At 34.0% G+C, this 22,827-nt stretch overlaps 1 protein-coding gene across 1 annotated transcript in view; it reads left to right on the plus strand.

Moving 5' to 3' along the window:
- Dpp8 (dipeptidyl peptidase 8) overlaps positions 1–22,827 on the plus strand; it is a 56,437-nt gene that overhangs the window by 23,601 nt on the left and 10,009 nt on the right. Inside the window, 11 exon segments of the mRNA XM_047539699.1 lie at positions 2,088–2,198; positions 3,918–4,046; positions 4,824–4,885; positions 6,672–6,772; positions 7,733–7,910; positions 8,707–8,866; positions 12,803–12,882; positions 15,162–15,314; positions 15,569–15,704; positions 16,672–16,817; positions 21,745–21,891. Of these exon segments, the coding sequence (XP_047395655.1) occupies positions 2,088–2,198; positions 3,918–4,046; positions 4,824–4,885; positions 6,672–6,772; positions 7,733–7,910; positions 8,707–8,866; positions 12,803–12,882; positions 15,162–15,314; positions 15,569–15,704; positions 16,672–16,817; positions 21,745–21,891 (1,403 nt within the window).

Genomic DNA, 22,827 nt, shown 5'->3' on the forward strand with positions numbered 1-22,827 from the left:
TATAATATATAGAAAATCCCCCAAATTCTAAATACCAAATACTTCTAGACGCAAATTTTTTGGATAAGGTAATATTGGTTCATACTGTACATTGATATGAGACAATCTAGAAAATACAGAGAAGCAAAAATAAATTAAAACTTGCCTAAGCTGGGCATAGTGGTACATGTCTGTAGTCCCAGCACTCCTCGAAACTGAGGTGGGAGAATCTCTCTTTCTCTTTTTTTATTCCTTTATTTATTTTTATGTGATACTGAGGATTGAACCTAGTGCCTCACACATACTAGGCAAGGCTCTACCACTGAGCTACAACCCCAGCCCCTCGGAGGATCTCTTGAGCTCAGGAGTTTGAGACTAGCCTGGGCAACCCCATAGTGAGATCCTATCTCAAAAAAAAAAAGAGAGAGGGCTGGCATATTATGTCTATCTACAACTAAAAAATATTTTTTAAAAAGAGAGAAAAAAAAACTTTGGAAAATTAAAATCATATTGAGATATTACTATATACCTAGACTACACCTAACATTGTAGAACTTACATTTATTGCTATAAGAGTATAAAATAACACAAATACTTTGGAAAACATATATTTCCCTTAGTACCCAGTTACTCTTCTCCTAGGTATTTACTTGTTCAAGACAAATTAAAATGTGTTCAGAAATATTCAATGCAAGAAAGTCCATGGCATCTTTATTCATAATAGCTAAAAATTAGAAGTAACCCAAACATACATTAACACATGAATAGATTTAAAATCTATGGTATGGACTAGGGTTGTGGCTCAGTGGTAGAGCACTTGCCTAAGACACATGAGGCACTGGGTTTGATTTCCCAGCATCACATAAAAATAAATAAATAAATAAATAAAATAAAGGTATTATGTTCATCTACAACTAAAAATATTTTAAAAATAATATAATCTATGGTATAGCAGGACATGGTGTTGCACACCAATAATCCTAGCTACTCAGGAGACTGAGGCAGGAGGGTTGAAAAGTTTGAAACCAACCTGGGCAACTTAACAAGACATTGTCTCAGAATAAAAAAATTCCCACTAAGGAGGAGGTGGTGGAGTGGAGATGGTTTAAATGGAATATAATTTAACAGTAAACAGGAATGAGTTACGGACATATGACAACATTGATCATTCTCAAAAAGAGACCAATCATGAAGTATATAAACATTTCCCCATCACATAAAATCTTATATAATTATAATTTTATTATACTAAGGGCCTAGCACTTGCTCGGCTATATCGGCAGGCCCAATAGGAGTTTTTATAAACAAGAGTTCCCTTCATACTGTTTGTTGGTAACCTAAATGTAAAACAGATAAAAGCTGAGCTGGTCTGGTTGAATGGGAGGAATGGTTGAATTATATGATCCGTAAGATCCATTCTAAGTCTAGCCCAGTAAATTGCTCTGTGTGTGTGTGTGTGTGTGTGTGTCTGTCTGTCTGTCTGTGTCAGTCAGTCACTGGAAATCAAAGCTAGGGCCTAAGGTTCTAAGTCTAAAGATGTGTTTCTTTGTGTAGAAGAGTTGCAGGTCATCATGGCCCTTTAGGTGTATTCTTTTTTTTCCATCATCCTGACTAAATGGAAAAGTAATTTTTTTTTTTTTCTTAAGGTACTAGGGATTGAACCCAGAGGTGCTCTGTCACTGCACTATATCTCAGCCCTTTTTATTTTTATTTTGAAATGAGGTCTTGCTAAATTGCCTAGACTAGCCTCAAACTTGTGATACTTCTGCCTCAGCCTCCCCATTCATTGGGATTATAGACATGCACCATTGTGCCTGGTAGAAAAGTAATAATTCTTATGGAGTATGTACTACGGTTCAGGCTTTATTCTAAGCATTTTATGTAAGTTAATTAATTTAATCCTCGTAACAACCTAATAAAGTCCCATTTGCAAATGAAATGAGGTTGATTTGCCCAATGTTAGACAATAGGTAAATGTTGGAGCTCAAACTTGAACTCAATCCATTTGGTTCTATAGTTCATCACTCCACACTGAATCATATTTGCTTTCTTTGTACTCTGAAAAAATAGACAGCTTTCTGTGATAATTTGTCTTTTATATTTTCTAGAGCTAGCTAATATGGAAGAGGATCCCAGATCAGCTGGAGTTGCTACCTTTGTTCTTCAAGAAGAATTTGATAGATATTCTGGCTATTGGTGGTGTCCAGAAGCTGAAACAAGTAAGGAAGTTCAAAATAATTATACGTCAATTGAAGTATTAAAAGATTCACTTGTCAATTGGTTAAGTATCTGAGATTCAGAATCTAATCTCAGATTATAGATTCTAAAGTAATAAAGATTGGATACTGGTTATTTGGATTAAATACATAGACTTTATCTCACCATAATAAATTCTATTGAAAACAATTGTATTATGGTTCAGCACCTCAAGTTCTCAATTTTTTATGCCAATTTTTCACTTATAAGCTGGTTTTGGTAATTTTGGCAACATTATATAAAAGACCACACCTTAATGAGTTTCTATTAAAAATGTGTGATTGAAGCCAGGCACAGTGGCATACACCTATAATCCCAGCAACTTGGGAGACTAAGGCAGGATTTTCATAAGTTCAAGACCAGCAGAAATGTGATTGACTTGAGAGTCTGCATGAGCAGATGACCAAATCAGTATATGAATGGATAGGAAAAAGGGATAGGAAAAATTCCTTCTTTTTGTTTTTTTAAATATATTTTTTAGTTGTAGGTGAACACATACCTTTCTAAAATTATTTTTATGTGATGCTGAGGATCGAAGCCAGGGCCTCACATGTGCTAGGCGAGCACTGAGCCACAACTCTAGCCCCAAATTCCTTCTTTATCTGGATGAATGCACAAGTATTTCATTGCATGCGAAACAGTTTTCTAAAGTAATGGCTTGCAAACTTTTTGACCATGATCCAGTTATAAATTTGGTTATAATCATGGTCTAATACATTTTACATATACTGTACAGATAAAACAAATTTTATGAAGCAGTATTTATCCTTAAGTGTAATGCACTCCGATACTGTTACTCTTTTCTGTGTTGGTTTTTAAAAATTTGTTGGTTATTACCCATTAATACATTTTAAGACCCACACATCTAAGGGACAAATATTTACTTTTAAACTGTCTTAGATTTGGAATTTGTTAAAAAGTTTTTTAGTGTCAAGAGATTTATTAGAGTTCCTAAAACACTAGCAACTCTCAAGCAGCCATGTACAAAAAGTTACAACCATGTACCCCAAAGTTACAACCATTTATAGCGAAATTACATGGATGTAAACAGAATCGTAGCAATGGAAGATACAAACAGGACCCTCTTTTAATACTATCTATTGTATTAGATTTGGAAATTTTAAGTTCTAAAATATTTTGCCATATATATTTATTCGAACAGATTTTTATATAAATAAATAATTGAAATTACTGGATTCTCTTTAAGCACTTTATAGGAAATATTATAAATTAAATAATTCCCTTTTTAACAAAGAATGCGTTTTAAAGTATGCAAGGTCATATCCCTTAAAAAATGTCTTCCCCTATTTAAAAAAAATATATATATATATGTATCATCTTCAGTCCCCCCCCCCCCCCCCCCCCCAAGGACCAGTAAAAAGTAATGGGAGTAGGCGGTAACTCCCTTTGCTACTACAAAGACTGGTTATATTTTCTTATGTAAAAACACACTGTGGGCTGAGGGTATGGCTAAGTGGCAGATCAATTGCCTAGGATTTGTGAGACCCTGAGTTCAATCCCCAGTACCACTAAACAAACAAACAAATTAATAAATATCAGCATGCTTTATCCACAGATTATTTTTCATTATGAGAAATCTAATACTAGAATGAATGGTTAGTTATGATTATTCTTCTCTGGAATAATTCTCCTAAGTTTACAATATCTAAATTCCTTTTAAGCTCCTAGTGGTGGTAAAATTCTTAGAATTTTATATGAAGAAAATGATGAATCAGAGGTGGAAATTATTCATGTTACATCCCCTATGTTGGAAACAAGGAGAGCAGATTCATTCCGTTATCCTAAAACAGGTATTGTATTCCATTGGCCTTCATATTCATTCATTTCCCCCTTCCAAATAAATTTCCTACTGCAGTCATTCAAAAGGGTAGTCAGCATTGGTCATTTACAACCTTGGTCATTTACATCCTTTAATAAGGATTGTTTATTGTCACTGAAATAGATTTTAAAAATTATTTTCAAAGTAGAGATGCCTACAAAACTGTTTACTTCAAGAAACAAATAAGGAGGTGGTTGAATGTGGTAACACATATCTGTAATCCCAGCTACTTGGGAGGCTAAGGCAGGAGGATTGCAAGTTTGAGGCCAACATGGGCAATGTAGTGAGACCCTGTCTCAAAAAATAAAACAGCATTGGGAATATAGCTCAGTAATCACTTGTTTAGAATGTGCAAAGCCCTAGGTTCAATCCCTAATACCACCACCCCCCCAAAACAAGAGAGAACGAAAGTAGGTATTTTCCCTACCAAGTAAAGATTTTTTTTTTTTTTAGTAATTCTGTTCTTAATAAATCAGTAATTTTTTTTTGTCTATTTTGCTGTTCACAGCTTTCATTTTTTGAAATGGTACAGAATTTCCTTTTCATACTGATCCTTCAAGTTTTTTTAGTCTGTTTTTAATATCCATATTTAAAAGTTTGAATTTAAGATGGGACTCAGATTCTTGTGCAATAAAGCTATATCTTCAATATTCCTGGCTTCACTAAAGTATAAAGAGGATTGATCTAGCTCAATTAGTTGAAGTAATTTTAGATATACATTAGTACTCATTTATGTCTCTTTCTAAAGGCACAGCAAATCCAAAAGTCACTTTTAAGATGTCAGAAATAATGGTTGATGCTGAAGGAAGGGTAAGTATTAAATGTTAAGTTGACTTCTGTGCCCCTTTAACTAGTCTAATCAGTCTAGTAAGGGCCTTTGATAACATTTTTTGTTTGTTTTTTGGACTTGAACTTGCCAAAATATTTATGGATCCTGATTTTTAGGTTGACCTTATTTTCTGCTTCCAAAATTACTGTTGGTTCCCAAAATATGAACATGGGGATATCCATATTTACCACTTCTTTCCAATAATTTTTCTTCTTTGCCTTTATTAATTTTTCAGTGTTAAAACTAGTGATTTACCTTCTGTGTTGGATAAATGTCTATGGAGGATTAAATACCTATATTTCTCTTGTACTGCTAGTTTCCATGTGGTTAGTCAGATACTTACAAACTGCATGCTCACAACTTAAAAAGCAGTCCTCTCTGCTAGTCTTTTTTTTAAATAGCTTTATTGAGATATAATTCACCCAATACAATTCACTCATTTAAAGTTTAAAATTCAGTGGCTTTTAGTATATTGATGAAGTTGGGCAACCAGTCAATTTTAGAACATTGTCATCACTTCAGAAAGAAACCCCACACCTCTTAGCCATCATCCACCCAACCTCCCTATATCTCCAACCCTAAATAACCACTGATCTACTTTCTATCTTTCTAGATTATATCTTATTCTGGACATTTCATATAAACGAAATCATACAATATATTATCTGATTTCTTTTACTTAATGTTTTCAAGATGCACCATGTGTTAGTACTTCATTTCTCTTTTTTTGGTGGTACTGGGTTTTGAACCCAAGGTCTTATGCATGGCACCCTTCTACCACTGAACTGCATCCCCAGCCTAGTACTTTATTTCTTTTTATTGCTAAGTAATGTTTCATTGAGTGGAACACCACATTTTATTTATCCATTTATTAGTTCATGGATGTTTGGGTTGTTTGTACTTTTCTGCTGTTAGTAATAAAATTGCCTGAATATTTATATGCAAACTTTTTTGTAAATTTATGTTTTCATTTCTCTAGGGTATATCCTTTGGAGTAAAACTGTTAAGTCATATGACAACTCTATGTTTAATCTTTTCTGGAAGTGCCAAACTGTCTTCTTAAAGTAGAAGCATGCACTATTTATATTTCAGCATTGTATGAGTTTCCAATTTCTCCACATCATCACCAACACTTGTTATTGTCTCTCTTATCTATAATAGCTATACTGATGGGTTTGAAGTGATAGCTCCTTCTGGTTTTGATTTGTGTTTCCCTTATGTCTAATGAAGTTGAACATTTTTTCCTGTGTTTATTAGCCACTTATGTATCTTCTTTGGAGGACTATCTATTCAGATCCTTAATCCATTTTAGAGCATATATTTATTTTTTAAATTATGTTTGCTAGACCTTTAAAGGAAGAAAAATTGCCTGCTCAGGGCCATTTCAATCATATATTACACAAATACATTTTAAACTAGAATACAGGGAACCAAGGACTATTATTTTTCTTAGATATTAGAGTCTAAAGTGATTAAAATTTGATTATATAATTTGTTATCAAGGGTTCTTTTAGTATAATAAACTTCAAGGAATAGATGTTTAGACTGTGCTAATTCTTGTGTTTAGAACTTTCTTAGGCATAAAAAGCACCAGTAAAAGTAACTCACCACTTAACTGCTGTTTTCTTCTGCATCCTTCCTGCTGTTTTAAATACCTACATCTCAAAAAAGTAGTCTGGTGTTATAGATGATGATTTAAGTACACTAGTGAGCTAATTATTTTTCTAAATTTTCTATAATAATGTTCCTTTTTTTCTTTTTTAATAGATTATAGATGTCATAGATAAAGAACTAATTCAACCTTTTGAGATTCTCTTTGAAGGAGTTGAATATATTGCCAGAGCTGGATGGACTCCAGAGGGAAAATAGTGCGTATGTTAAATTGTCACTTCTTTGCAACTAATTTAGGATCCAGAGTTTAGAAATGGGAGCTGCCTTCTCATGTAAATTTGCAGTGTAGTTATTTCTGCACAAGAGATTTTTCCTGAACTAAGGGAACTGGCATATTTGTAATCTAAGAAACATAAGTATATTGCATTTTAATTCTGTCTCTTACTTAGCCATTTATGGTTTACTTTGTTATTTGTGGTTAAATTGTCTGACTTCAAGGCTCATACATAAATAAGTATTTTTTAATTATTTAATTTAGGCAGAAATATAGAAATATTTAAGCCTTATATAAGGATAATTACGTATAGTTTTGGTTTTTTGGTGGGGGTGGATACCAGAGATTGAACTCAGGGGCACTCAACCACTGAGCCACATCTCCAGCCCTTTTTTGTATTTTATTTAGAGACAGGGTCTCACTGAGTTGCTTAGTGCCTTGCTGTTGCTGAGGCTGACTTTGAACTCGAGATCTAAAAGCTGCTGGGATTACAGGCGTGTACCATGGGCCCAGCTACATATAGTTTTTAATGTTTTTTTACAGACAACGGGATTTTTATGAGACTGGTATTTGTGGACATTAAAGGGCAAAAATTGTTTCAAGGACCAATAATGATTTTGGAAATTGAAAGAAAACCACTTTTAAAACACTATTCACGTGTAACTTTTTTTTCTTTTCCTTGAGGTCCTGGAAATTGAGCCGAGGCCTCGTGCATGCTAGACAAATGCTCTACTTCTGAGCTATGTGCCCACCCTCATACTAACTTTTGAAATAACTGTATTTTTAATTAGCTATTTATAAGTAATAATTTGCTATATAATAAAGCAGTTCTTTCAGTATAAGTATAGAAATAATCAATAGGTGCCATGGAAGAGAATAAGGGATTATTCATTTTCTGAGAGCTTTCTTTATTTTTGGTGCTTCTCTTTATTTGTTTAAATAGTGCTTGGTCCATCCTACTAGATCGTTCACAAACTCGTCTACAGATAGTGTTGATCTCACCTGAATTATTTATCCCAGTAGAAGATGATGCTATGGAAAGACAGAGACTTATCGAGTCAGTGCCTGACTCTGTAACACCACTCATTATCTATGAAGAAACAACAGACATCTGGATAAACGTATGCATTTTTTTTCCCTGTACTTGGCTAAATATTTACTCAGAATGTTAAAGCAAATGAAGTTTCATAGCAAACTACCAAAATGCATTTTTGTTAAGTTCAAAGGAACTATGAATGTTGTTTCCTTAGTTAGAACATTTCAGTTGGAATGATGGTTCCAGAATAGAATAATTTGTAGATAGAAAGTAAATGCCATTGAAATTGACACATCTCACTATAGATTTGTTCCTGGACACATTAGGTATCAAAATATACAGCTTAGTCTTCAACCCTTCTTACTTCTGAGAGAACTTTAAGAATTGAATCTATAAAAGTCTCTCTCTGTTGATAAACTTTACCAAAGTATACCAGGTTTTATTTGTTCTCATTTTCCATTTTAGCATGAAAACTTAAATATGACACAAAATAAATAAAACCAGTTTACTCTGTGAAAAACAAAAGTAAAAAATGTTGTTTCTCATCATTTTGTGTTAAGATATATATCATTAAACAAACATTGTACCATGTTTCAAAGATTATAGAGATCAGTAAGAAAGAAATTTTTGGTCATATTTTTTTCTTTTCTTATTCCATTTGGAAATGTATTTTTCAATGGATGGACTCTATTTAAAGTAAAGTAAATATGAAAGGCTCAGGCAAAACCTATCATCGTAAATATACCTTATACCTAGCACTGACAGTTCTTTATATTTTGTAAGTATGTTTATCAAGTAATTCTTCCTTCTCTAGCTTAACTGAATTATTTACATAGTATTTTCATTAATGTGTGTAGTAAATTAAGCTGTTCATTTTACAGATCCACGACATCTTTCATGTTTTTCCCCAAACTCGAGAAGATGAAATTGAGTTTATTTTTGCCTCTGAATGTAAAACAGGTTTCCGTCATTTATATAAAATCACATCCATTTTAAAAGAGAGCAAATATAAGCGATCCAGTGGTGGACTGCCTGCCCCAAGTAAGAAATCCTTTTTTTATTCAAAAACAAAAAAGTGTTGGGTACAGAATTTGGGACGAACAGGAGAATGTAATGTCTCTTTTGTATTCTTTTTTTTTTTATTATTTTTTAGATGTTGATGGGTCTTTATTTTATTCATTTATTTACTTGTGCTGAGAATCAAACCTAGTGCCTTACACATGGTAGACAAGTGCTCTATCACTGAGCCACAACCTCAGCTCTCTTGTATTCTTATAAGCATCCTTAGTAACTTCATTAAACAACATTTTAAGTTAAGTTAGAATGTAAACATATGCATGTGCAAAAGCAGAACAAAATTTTCAAAAAATGTAGAAGAAATTAATAGTGGATAATCTCTAAATAATGGAAATACTTTTTTTATTTTATACTTTTGAATTGACTGTTTTAGTTTGCTCAAAATGAGCTCATATTATTTTTATGTTTAAAAATATTTTTATATTTTAACATTTTTTAAATGTTATGTGGGGGCTGGGGATGTGGCACATGCCCTAGCATTCAAGACCCTAGGTTTGAACTCAGCACTACAAAATAAATTTAATTTTAAAATCAAATGTTATATAGTTATTTTTACATACTAGGTGTTTCTCACACTCTTCGTCTACCAGTTAATTTATAGTTATAGGTATTCAAATTGACATAATTAAATTACCTAAAGCAAAATTAAATATTGTATCTACTGACTTTAATTTCTTTTTAAAAAGTCATGGTTTGGGGCTGGGGCTTGGGGCTCAGTGGCAGAGCCCTTGCTTAGCATGTATGAGGCACTGGGTTTCATCCTTAGCACTGCATAAAAAAACAATAAACAAATAAAGTAAAGGTATGCTGTCCATCTACAACTACCCCCCCCAAAAAAAAAAAAAAAAAGAGTCATAGTTATTCTTGTAGGAAATGTAATGCAGAATGTGTTTGTAAGTCTGGAAAAAGTGTAACAGGGTGGTAAGGGTAGCTCAGTGGTTGAGCATTTTCCTAGCATGCAAAAGTCCTTTGCTTCCATTCTCATCGCTGCAAAACCAACAAAACAAAAAAGGAAAAAATAAATTGATACATTCAATTACTTTTCCTAGGTTTTTCTAAAACTGAGTTACAATTTTCTACTTTGTTGTTGTTTGAGCTATGTTGCTCAAACTGGACTTGAATTTGTAATCCTCCTACCTCATCCTCCCAAGTAACTGGGATTACTAGCATTTGCCACCATGCCCAGCCTCAGTTTTCAACTTTAATAATATAGTTTGTTTTAAAATAGTAAGCACTTTATGATGTTATGTTATATGCTTCACTGCCATTTGTAACTTAGATTTGACATGTCCTTTTAAGAAAATTGTGGTTAAACATACATAAAATTTACCATTTTGTCATGTTTGAGAGTACAGTTTAGTGGCATTAAGTACATTCCTATTGTGTGACCATTACCACCATCCATCTCTAGAATTTTTTTTTTTTTTTTTTCCAGAACTAAAACTAGTCATTAAATAGTAATTCCCCTTTTCCTCTTCTTCCAATTCCTGGCAATCACTTCTTGTTCTTACGAATTTAACTCCTCTAGATAATCTCATTTAAGTGGACTCATACAAAATTTGCCCTTTTGTAATTGGTTTATTTCATGTAGCATAATGTCCTTAAGGTTTATCCACGTTATAGCATGTATTAGAATTTTCTTTTTAAGGCTTAATAATATTTCATTGTATGTATATACCCCATTTTATTTATCTGGTATCTATCAGGTGAACATATGGGTTGCTTCTACCTTTGGGATATTGTGATTAACACTGCTATGAATGTGGGTGTAGAAATACCTGTTTCTGTCCTGGCTTTCAATCCCCCCCCCCCCCGTGTGTGTGTGTGTGTGTGTGTGTGTGTGTGTGTGTGTGTGTGTTTCACTAGAAATCTAATCCAAGGCCTCCCACATGCTAGGCAAGTGTTCTATCACTGAGCTACATCCCCAGTCCCTCATCTTTCAATTCTTTGGGGTATGTACCAAGAAGCGGAATTTCTGGTAATTTCATTTTTACCTTTTTGAAGAGCTGGCATACTTTTTGCCCTTGTGGCTATACCATTGGAACACCAATGACAGTAGCTATACCATTTTACTTTCCCACCAGCATTGCTCAGAGATTTTAATTTCTTTACATCCTCTACAATTTTTGTTTTCCTGGGTATTTTTTTGATAATAAACATCCTAGTGGGTGTGAAATGGTATTTCTTAATTTTGAATTTGATTCCTTAATAATTAATGTTGTTGAATATCTTTCCACATTCTTATCGGCCATTTGTATATTTTCTGTGCAGAAATTCTTTTCAAGTTCTTTGCACATTTTTTAATTGATTTGTTTCCTTTTTCAGTATGGCTTTTTAAAAAATTCTTTTTTTTTTTTTTTTTTTTTAGTTGTAAATGGACAGCATGCCTTTATTTTATTTTTATTTATTTATTTATTTTGTGGGGCTGAGGATCAAATCCAGTGCCTCACACATGCTAGGCAAGTGCTCTGCCACTGAGCTACAGCCCCAGCCCTCAGTATGGCTTTTTAATTATCAGTAGTGTTTGGGAAGCAGTAAGCTGCATCCTGCGATCTGCAATAGCAAATTAAATACTTTCTACTCTTTGCTTCTTTCCTTAGCCTAATTTTTGTAAGGAAGACAGATCTTATATATTTAAGATGACAAATTTCTTTCCTTAGTGTCTTAGCTTAGCCCTGAGTGTGAAATTGCCCTTACCAGGTCCTCTATTATTCAGAAATTAAATCCACTTACGGAATTCCAGAAAATTTAATGATAAAGACCAAAGAGCTATGAATAGTAATTAACTAAAACAACATTTTTTGGAACAGTGATAAGATGATAACTTAAAATTTCATACCCCAGTTGAAGAATATATAAAGAGCTATTACCTCAGTTAACATTTATCTCAGAACACCAAGTCTCTGTTCCCTATCAGGGTCAATTTTTGGGCCCCTCAGTTTGTCTACCTCTTCTTTGCTTTTCCCTTTCTTTTTTTTTTTTTTTTTTTCAATTAGGATTTCTTGGTTCAAATTTTCTTCCTTTTCTTTCATGTCCACTTCATTTTCCTTCTCCCTACTCTTTCTTCCATAAATGACTATAATGTGAAACTGTTAGTACTTGTTATTATGTTAAATGTTTTATTTTCTGTTCATAAGGTCTAAAGTACTTAGTTGAATTTTTGTATGTAATAAAAATGATTTTTCTTCTTTACACTTGCAGTCTTTTGCTGTCATTCCCTTCAGCTATAGATACAAGCAACTAAGAATAGAAATGATTTTTATTTTCTAACCTCTTTAGGCCACTGAGAGAGCCTCATCAAGACAGAATCTCATAAAGACAAATGGGGCATGTTGGCATATAGTATGGCAAAAACTTACCCACTTTATTTTTTGGCATGTGAAGAAAAATCGTATTGAATTTTTTCTTCTTTGGCTTATAGTTTGTTGCATTTCTAGAAGAAATGCTTTGTCAACTCATTAAACCTCTTTGTGTAACCAAAGGTCCAGGAACACAGGTGATTTTTTAGTTATTTTCTGACTTTGTCCTAAGAATCTATTTTGTTGTTTTCACATTATCTACATGGATCACTCTATTGTTATTCCAGAGTATTGTGGAAACTCGTAACTTTTTTTAAATTTTGTTTTCTAACTGTAGATTGTTTTTTTTGTTGTTGTTGAAGTGAAATTTACACAATATTAACCATTTTAAAAGAAACAATTCAGGGGCATTTAGTGCTTCACAGCGTTGTACAACCACCACCTCTTCCTAGTTCCAAAACAGTTTCATTTCTCCAAACATTTTTTTAATACACTTTCTGAAAGAAAGAAAAAAAAAAACAGTTTAGAATACTATTCTGGGTTGTTTCATTTGCTTATAGGCTGGTATAAAGTACTGAATTATTACTGTATTTGTTTTTAGGTGATTTCAAATGTCCTATCAAAGAGGAAATAGCAATTACCAGTGGCGATTGGGAAGTTCTTGGCCGGCATGGATCTAACGTATGTCCTTTTATTGTACTAAGATATTTGGTCAACATCTACTGTGTGGATGCAGTACAAAAAAAAATCAGTAATACAACTTACTATGACCCCAGTGTTCTGAAAATATTGTTAGAGCCTAAAGGAACTCAGGTTTTTGGAAAGGAAGACTTTCAGTTTAAACTACAGATCTCACTGAATTTATAACTCTAGAATTAGATGTTTTCTGGTTACTAAAGATCACCATTTTCAAATATATTGCTGCTCCTTAATAAGGAAGCAACCCATACTTTTAGGGTCTAGCAAAAGCTGTGAGCTAGGATATAGTTTTGAATCTATTATAGACTACTCCTATCCCTCGTACATTAGAAATTGTGTTTACTATTCCTGAATGAGTAATTCTCTTTCATTCACTAGTTTATTTTATTTCACAAATTTAAATTTTCATATACCACCTGCAAAGAGGGATCAACATTTATATAGAACTTAGATTGATAAGAAAGAGGAGGGAAATCCATCCTCTGTTTTGTTTTCAGTGTGTGACGTTCTATAGCAATTCACTGGATTCTATGTATGTATATTTTTTGTTTGTTTGTTTTTTGTGGTGCTGGGGATTGAACCCAGGACACACACAGTTGAGTTAACATATGCTACCAGGATTTAGTGAAGGCCAAAATGTGATTTCTTCAAATGGATAAATTTTATCAAAGGATTTTATGTACTGGCTACAGTTTTTTTCATGTCATGTTTATTTATGTGTTGTGATTCTCTCTTTGCCTCTTCCATTTTCCCTATATCCTTGTTTTGTTTTGTTTTTAAGTTATCCTTTTCCTTCTCTGCTTTTATTTTATTTTTTCCATCTCTGCTTTTACAGATGATTTTGTTCCTACCCAAAGATTTCTGATGGCAATAATTGAGTAAAGTTTTGAGACTTAAGGTTATGCACCTTTTACTGTTGAGTGTTTCCTCAACAGAGTATGATCCTGAGCTGGCACTAAAATATTAACATCACCTTGGAATTTGTTAGAAATGCAGACTTGGAGACCTATCCCAGACCTCCTAAATCAGAAACTCTGGTAGTATTACCTAGGGATCTGTTCACTAAGCCCTCCAGAAGAGTTGAATTCTGTTGAACATAAGTAGTTAAATGAACAAGATAAAGAACCATTATAAGTAGTGTTAAGAAATTGACTGGTTATTTCTTCAGTTTTGAAAGGCCTGACTTAAGAGCAGAATTAGTCCTAACTTTTGGAACATTTGTTTAGTATAGCAACTGTGTTAACTTCAGGATTTATCCATCCAAAAAATATTTAATAATGAAGTTTCCTGGGAAAAAAATGAGACATTTTAAAATACTTGCTCTTAGAAATTTATCTGTTATCTTTGCTAAAAATTTTTTTAAATTTTATTAAACATTAAGCTGGTAAAAGATTTTTTAAATGAACAGCAAAGGAAAGCCATTTACTTCGAATATTACTGTAATTAAGTGAATTCATCTATGAATTTACTTGCAGTTTTTTTGAATTTTGAATGATGACTTAAAATATCTTATTCAGGGCTAGGGATGTGGCTCTATGGTAGAGCACTTCTCTAGCATACACAAGGCCCTGGGTTCAATCCAGCACTAGGGGGGAAATGATCTTATCAGTACTTACTTATAAACTATACCACTGTTGAAAGCATGCTTGAGTACACTTATTCCCCAACCCAAAGATGAAACACTTGTAAATTTGTACAAAAGATCAAAAATAGTACTGCCTAAAAACACTAACAGAAATACACAGGATATTAAAATTAGTCTGTTTCAAGTTTACATGAATGGTTGACCTAAGCTGCATCTAGAGTATTTTTTCCCTCTATTAAGAAAATAATTCTCCTGTTTCAAGAGAAGCACATGTTCTGGGCTAGGGTTGTGGCTCAGTGGTAGAGTACTTGCCTAACACACCAGAGGCACTGGGTTTGATCCCCAGCAGTACGTAAAAAAACAAAATAGAACAAAAGTATTGTGTCCATCTATAACTAAAAATACTTTAAAAAAAAAAAAAAAAAACACATGTTCTGAAAAGATAGGAAATTATACAACGTATAATTCAATTGTTTATTTTCCTTCTGGACAGGATCTGTTGTTAGCTCTAAGTCATAAGCAAAATCAATTTGTTTATTAGCATTGGTAGCAAAATAAAAAGAAGCACAAGTCAAAGGCCAAGTAATTCTTAATAAAATTGGAGGTTGGTCCTTGAACCACTGACTTTGCTAGGGTTATTCTAGTACTGATTTTCTTGTTATTGTTGTTCTGGCAGATCCAGGTTGATGAAGTCAGAAGACTGGTATATTTTGAAGGCACCAAAGACTCTCCTTTAGAACATCACCTGTATGTGGTCAGTTATGTAAATCCTGGAGAGGTGATAAGGCTGACTGACCGTGGCTATTCCCACTCTTGCTGTATCAGCCAGGTATAAGTCCCTGTCATATAAAAGCCTTCTGTTCCTATAATGTTCCTTTTCAGTGGTGTGAAAATTGGTGAAGTTGACCTGTAGAATCCTCACTGTCTTAGGAAAAGCTTTAAAACAGCCTTAACTTAAGTGTTACCTATATACATAATCAAACTCTTACTTTACTCTTGGCTATAGCATTAATGCAGATGTAATAGCAGATAACCTTTTTGATTTTCCCTGAGGAAAAACATAATTACTTCTCCTTTTTCTAGCATTGTGACTTCTTTATAAGTAAGTACAGTAACCAGAAGAATCCACACTGTGTATCCCTCTACAAACTTTCAAGTTCTGAAGATGACCCCACTTGCAGAACAAAGGAATTCTGGGCCACCATTTTGGATTCAGCAGGTACTCTTTTTCCCTAAATCTGACCTTAAATAGGTTTAGTGCCTTCGTGCACTAAATTTGTGTTCTTTGTTCACCTTTGTGCTCTAAATAGGTTTAGTACCTTAGTGCACTAAATTTGTGTTATCTGTTCATCTTTACTGGACAAAGTCTCCTCATTTCTCACCCCTTCCTGTGCCTGAACTGCTGAGCTTCTGATTGATCCCACCTCTCCTCTGTAAACTACTTAATAAGATGGGCCAGCTTTCACTCCAAACAGAAGCAGGTCTGGAAAGCCTGCTAATGCAGGAAGATTGCAAGTTCAAGGCCAGTCTCAGCAACTTGGTCTCAAAATAAAAAATGAAAAAAAAGATTGGGGTATGTCTCAGTGATTAAACACCACTTGGTTCAATACCCAGTTCCCAAAAAAAAAAAAAACACGAAAGTGGGGTGCAATCATTATGTGAAGTTTTTAATTTTTTTTTAATTGTACTGGTATTACCTGAAATAATTTATTTTACTGAACTATCTTTGGTGCAATATTAGGACACAGGGAATACTTGTGAATAATATACACCAATACAATGTGACTATACATTAATATAATGGAAATATGGTATTTGCTGCTTGTTCCCCGCACCTCAACTTTATTGAAATATGTGCTTGTTTCTGATTAGGTATATGGTTTAACTATAAATAGGTTACACTGAATTTAGCAAAAGTGTTTTTATAATTCTGCATGGAAACACTTTCTAGGTTTCAAAGATTATTCAAAATACTCTGTGTCTGCTTTTGAACTCTGTAATTTAATGTTTGTTGTATTTTTTTCAAGATGAATATTCTTGCTTAATTTTTTTATTATCTCACCTTAAAAAAGGGTGTCAGTTATTTGAGTGTTGGGGGATCTGGGTTTTGATATTTTCTTCCTTGCTCTCAGATTATAGAGCTCCCATTAAGAACTCCTTTTACAGACTCTGTTACCTACTCACAGGTCCTCTTCCTGACTATACCCCTCCAGAAATTTTCTCCTTTGAAAGTACTACTGGATTTACACTGTACGGAATGCTGTACAAGCCTCATGATCTACAACCTGGGAAGAAATACCCAACTGTGCTGTTCATATATGGTGGTCCTCAGGTAGGCATATAAATATATACATATACACATACATACACACACACATATATATGTATTTTTTTAGGTGATTTGTTTTTAGAATATCTAGTTTGTTATATAGAATAGGATAAGAATTTGAGGACTGGAGTTGTGACTCAGTGGTGGAACGCTTGCCTAGCATATGTGAGGCACTGAATTTGATCCTCAGCACCACATAAAAATTAAACAAATAAAATAAAGATATTGTGTCCATTTATAACTAAAAATATTTTTTAAAAAAGAATTTGGGGGCTGGGGAGATAGCTCAGTTGGTAGAGTGCTCGCCTCGCAAGCACAGGACCCTGGGTTCAATCCCCAGCACCGCAAAAAAAAAAAAAAAAAAAAATTTAAACAGTTTTGGGCCTCTGCTGTTCTTGACTTTTTTCTAATTATCAATTCAGAAAGTGAGGTATGTAAGTTTGACTAATCTGTACAATCAGTTTCTTACTTGACATTGAGGACTATTTAACCCTTGAGGGGAGTGGAATATTCATATCACTAGGTAAATATCTTACTTTCTGTGTAGAGAAACTTGTTTAGGAAATGAAATTAAACAGTTAAATGTCTTAGTAAATAAAAAGTCATATTTTCAGAAACCCTTAGTAGCTTATTGAATTCCTCTCCTTGTTGTAAGGCTACATCTCTCAAGCAAACTAGAATACAGATTAACTAGTGAAGACAATAGATGTACCACTATTTAACACTATAGGAAGTTTACAACTTGATTTTTCCATTTTCTGGATTAAATATTAGCATGTGACTAATGCTGCTGACCAACACAGTAAACTGTTTTGGATAGGTGAATTGGATGTTAATTTTTAAAAATGTTTACTGTTGATTATTTATCTTCCCTTAAACCCTTAAAGAAATTAGAATATAATTCATGTGGACATGGTAGCACATGCTGATAATCTCAGTGACTGGAGGATCACAAGTTTGAGGCCACCCTCAGCAGCTTAGCAAGACCCTGCCTTAAAATAAAAAATGAAAAGGGATGGGGATGTAGCTCAGTAGTAAAGTATCTGTGGATTTAATCCCCAGTACCAAAAAAAAAAAAAAAAAAAAAAGAAAATAATTACAATGTTTACATAATGTAACTCTTAGACTCAGTAATATCCTTTATAATTATTCCCAGTTATTTTGTATTTGAAAATGTATCAAAATACCAAGTTGTATGAAAAATAAAGTAAAAGTAAAATAACTGCGTGAGCCATAAAATCTCAAGGATGATGATCGTGTATTAAAACCATTTTGCCATCATTAAGTATTCCAGATAGAGGAAACAATATCAAGAACCTGGGGTTAGAAACAGGTTGATAAGCATTGATAATAAGGTTAGAGTACAGTGCAAGAGAGGAAAATGGTGTGAGATGAATTCAGAGATAGCCATGGCCCAAATAATCCAAAGTCTCAAAGGCCATATAGTTTAGATCTTGGACTTGGGGAGTAGCTTAGTGGTAGAGCAATTGTCTAGCATGTGCAGGGTCCTGGTTTAAGTTCCCAACACCTAAATAAATAAATAAAGTTTAGATCTTTTTTGAAGGATAATGGTAACTATTATAGGGAACCAGGCAATAGTATGTCATTCACGTTTTTAAAATATCACTATTACTGCATGAACAGACTGTAGGAGAGCTGGAATAGAAGAAGAAAGACCAGTTTGGCAGTTGTTGAAATGACATTAAGCATCCAAAAATACAAAAATGGAAGACTCTCCCTCTCCCTACAATCTAACCCAGTAAATATATAGTAGCTATTAATTGTATGAAGATAGCATTTATTCTTATTTAACTCCTGGCTAACTTGATTTTCCCCTTTGGTTTTAGCCAGAGAAAGCCTCTTTCATTTTTTAAAAGGAAAAAAACCAATCAGATATTATTAAAATTTAAAAACTTTTCTTATCCAAAATCTCCATTAAGACTTGGAGCCTTATACATAGATGTTTTTATCTGGTAAACCAGTTATATTCAAAATACCTAAGAAATTTTAGAATTCAGTAAGATAAGAACTGAATTTTTAAAAACCAAAGAGGCTGAGGATGTGTCTTAGTGGTAAAGCACTTGCCTCACATGCATGAGGCGCTGAGTTTAATCCCTAGCACTGCAAAAAATAAACAAACAACAACAAAAAAAACAGCCAAAGACATTTCACAAAACAAGATGTGTGGTAGCAAGTATATATAAGAGAAGATACTCAGCACCATTAATTATTGGGCAATCCAAATTCATAGCACAGTGATAAAACCATTACACATCTGTCAGAATGTCTAAAATTAAAATAACTGACCATACCCAATGTTGGCCAGGAGTAGAAAACCCTTATACATTGACAGTGGGAAAGAAAAATGGCACAGCTACTTTAGAAAACAATTTTTAAATTTTTCCAAAAAAATTTTAATTGACACATAATTATACATATTTATGAGTTATAGTGGGATAATTCAATATGTATGTTATACATACACATATTTTCTCTCTGTCTCTCTCTCTTTTTTTTTTTTTTTTTTTTTTTTGGTGAGGCAGGATCTCAGTATATTGCCCCGGTCTAGCCCAGAACTCGTGGACTCAAGCAATCCTCCTACCTCAGCTTGGAATTACAGGTGTGCACCACCACACCTGGCTCATCTTTCTCATTTTTATCCAAACCTTTTTGTTTAATGTATTACTTAGTTCTTCCATCACTAATTATAGTCATGTTTTGCTTTATGATCAGGAGACCTTCTGAGAAATGTTACTAGGTGATTGCATTGTTGTGCAAGCATCATAGAGTATGCTTACACAAACCTAGATGATATAGGTCAATCACTCAAAATGACTTCTTGTGTGTATGTGTCCAAGTGTGCATGTGTGTTTCTAGGGATTGACCTTGCACATGCTAGGTGAGCACTGAGCCACATCCCCAGCCTCACGGCCCCTCTTTTTTTATTTTAATTTTATCTTGAGACAGGATCTTGCTAAATTGCCCAGGTTCTCCTCAAACTTTTCATCCTCTTACCTTAGCCTCTTGAGTAGCTGGGATTTCATGTATCTATTACTATGCCTGTCTTATTGTAGCATCTTGATCAAGAGATGCAGCAAACAAGATGTTTGAAACCGCTCTCAGCATAACAGTATATACTGTTTTATAGTAAACTTTTTAAAAAAAACTTTTCAGTGATGCTGGAAGTTGAAATCAGGACTTCATGCATACCAAGCACTCATTCTACCTCTGAGCTATACCCCCAACCCCAAATTTTTTAAGTAGGAGGACACTCTCAAATAATGATGAAAAGTATAAAATAGTGAATACATATACCAGTAATATAGTCATTCATTATAATTATCAACCATTGTGTTATGTGTCTAATTGTATGTGCTATATTTAAGTAATGTTGGCAGTATAGGTTTTTTGTGCCAGCATTACTACAGATACATGAGTGATGAGTTGTGTTGTGCCAGCTATGATGTCACTAGGTGATAGAAATTTTTCTTTCTTTTTTTTTTTTTTTTCCTTTTTAAGCTGAACTTTTTACTTATTCTGATGACCAACTACAAGCAGTCTCATTTACAGAGCTTTTGGGAACAAGAATTTCAAAATGTTTTTTTGTTGTTGTTTTTTTTTTTTTCACTTTTTTTTTATTGTAAACAAATGGGATACATGTTGTTTCTGTTTGTACATGGCATAAAGGCATACCATTTGTGTAATCATAAATTTACATAGGGTAATGTTGTTTGGTTCATTCTGTTATTTTTTCCCTTCCCCCCCACCCCTCCCACCCCTCTTTTCCCTCTATACAGTCCTTCCTTACTCCATTCTTGCCCCGAAATTTTTCAGCTCCATTATAATCTTATGGGACCACTGTCAGATATTCAGACTGTCACTGATGAAAACATCTTTATGCTTGGCATGACTGAATAATTTTTCTTTTCACTAGATGTTATGTTGATAAAACACTAAGATATATTTAACTTCTTAGTCATTTTGAAGTATAGTCTCTGTAGTGATAAAATGATTACAGAATTATCCTACTCAGCTGGGCATGGTGGCACATACTTGTAGTACCAGTTACTCTGGAGGCTGAGGCAGGAGGATCACTTGAGCTCAGAAGTTCGAAGCCAACCTGGGCAACTTAGTGAGACTTCGTCTGAAAATAAAGGACTGGGAATGTGGCTCAGTGTTAGAACACTTACCTAGCATACACGAAGCCCTAGATTCTATGCCCAGTTTGTGTGTGGAATTATCCTACTTTTTACAATAATCTGTGTAACAGGAAAAAGGAAACAGGACTTGTCACAGTGTCCCATTAAAATGCTACATTTTTCCCATTGCTAGTCAAAGATGACCCTAGAAGAGACAACTGGAGAGGGAAGATGATCTTATTTATCCTCGTGACTGTTATTTGAATGACAAAATTCTTCTTCAGAGTAGACAGTTTAGCAACTTTTTCTGTGGGGTATGTTAATTTTCTTGTCTTGTGTATAATTAATATCTAAGAGTTTTAAGATCTAAATTATTCAGTAATTTCCCTGAACCATGAATGTGAAATAAAGCAAGAAGCAACATAAACATGAAAAGATTTTAGTTAATTTTGAAATAAATCACTTAGCCAGGCATGTTGGCACATGCCTGTAATCCCAGCAACTCAGGAGACTGAGACAAGAGGATCACAAGTTCAAGGCCAACCTCAGCAACTTACAGAGAACTTGTCTCAAAATAAAACATAAAAAGTGCTGGGAATATAGTGCTCAGTGGTAGAGCACTCCTGGGTTAAATCCCCAGTACCAAAGACACAAATCACTTAAAAGTTATGTTTTACATGCAAATGAATATTAAATTCTTAAGCTTTCTGCTTTTTGCAGTGCTATGATTCTCTTGTGGTTTGTATATTACCATATAATAAAGTTCATCAAAGGTTGTATTTCTTCTTCAGGTGCAGTTGGTAAATAATCGCTTTAAAGGAGTCAAATATTTCCGCTTGAATACCCTCGCCTCTCTGGGTTATGTGGTTGTGGTGATTGACAACAGGGGATCCTGTCACCGAGGGCTTAAATTTGAAGGTGCCTTTAAATATAAAATGGTGTGTGAGCATAAAAACTTTTCTTTTAAAAAAATGTACTGTTTTTTTGTGCATTGTTTTATGTTAAATCTACAGTTGGGAGAGGGACTGTGAGAGAGAGAGAGAGAGAGTGTGTGTGTGTGTGTGTGTGTGTGAGAGAGAGAGAGAGAGAGAGAGAGAGAGTGAGTTCAGGGGTGGGAGGGAAGATGCAACTTGATGTGTGCTAGGCTAGCTCATGTCTCCCTGTGTATAACTGTGGGAAGCTGAGAGAGGCCACTTCTATGTAGAAATATCCTCCCTTTCTGTATTGTACATCCACCTTAGCCGGACGGCAGCACCATTTTAGTTTTCAGCATCCTTTATGCTGTTGAGGAATAATTGAGATTTGTTCTGTCCTCTGTGAAGAGGGAAACCAACTGGTTAGTCCTTCCTTGTGACAAGCCTCTTTCTCTCTACAGGAAGCTTTAAATGCTACCTTTTAGAGATGCCCTATGTCCTTTCTGCTGCTTTGGGAAATGATGAGAATCCGATGTTCCTTTTGCACAGTAAGGCAGTTACTGTGTTTGCCAGTGTATTGGACATGCTGAGTAAGACATGGGGATTTTCTCCCACAGCCAGTTCTTTGACCTTATGTTATATTCTCATGTAAGTTTGTTTTGTTTTGTTTTGTTTTGTTTTTAGTTTTTGGCTCAGTGAAGTGAGACTGTTTGCACTGGCAGGCCAAGTAATACAGATATGATGGTAGTGGTAGGTAGTGGTAGGACTTAATAGAGGCTTTAAAGAAACAATATGTTCAGTTCCTAGTGTTATGATTGGAAAATAGGAAGATTAGGACCTCAAGAGTAATTCCCTCTGCTTTATTGTACTAAATATTAAAAGGGAGAAGTAAAATTAATCAGTCTCTAAGGGGGCTAATTTTTTGTCTTTGGGTATAGGAAAGGCTTGTTACAAGGAAGA

The sequence above is a fragment of the Sciurus carolinensis genome, chromosome 2, assembly GCF_902686445.1.
Source record: "Sciurus carolinensis chromosome 2, mSciCar1.2, whole genome shotgun sequence".
Lineage (NCBI taxonomy): Eukaryota > Metazoa > Chordata > Mammalia > Rodentia > Sciuridae > Sciurus > Sciurus carolinensis.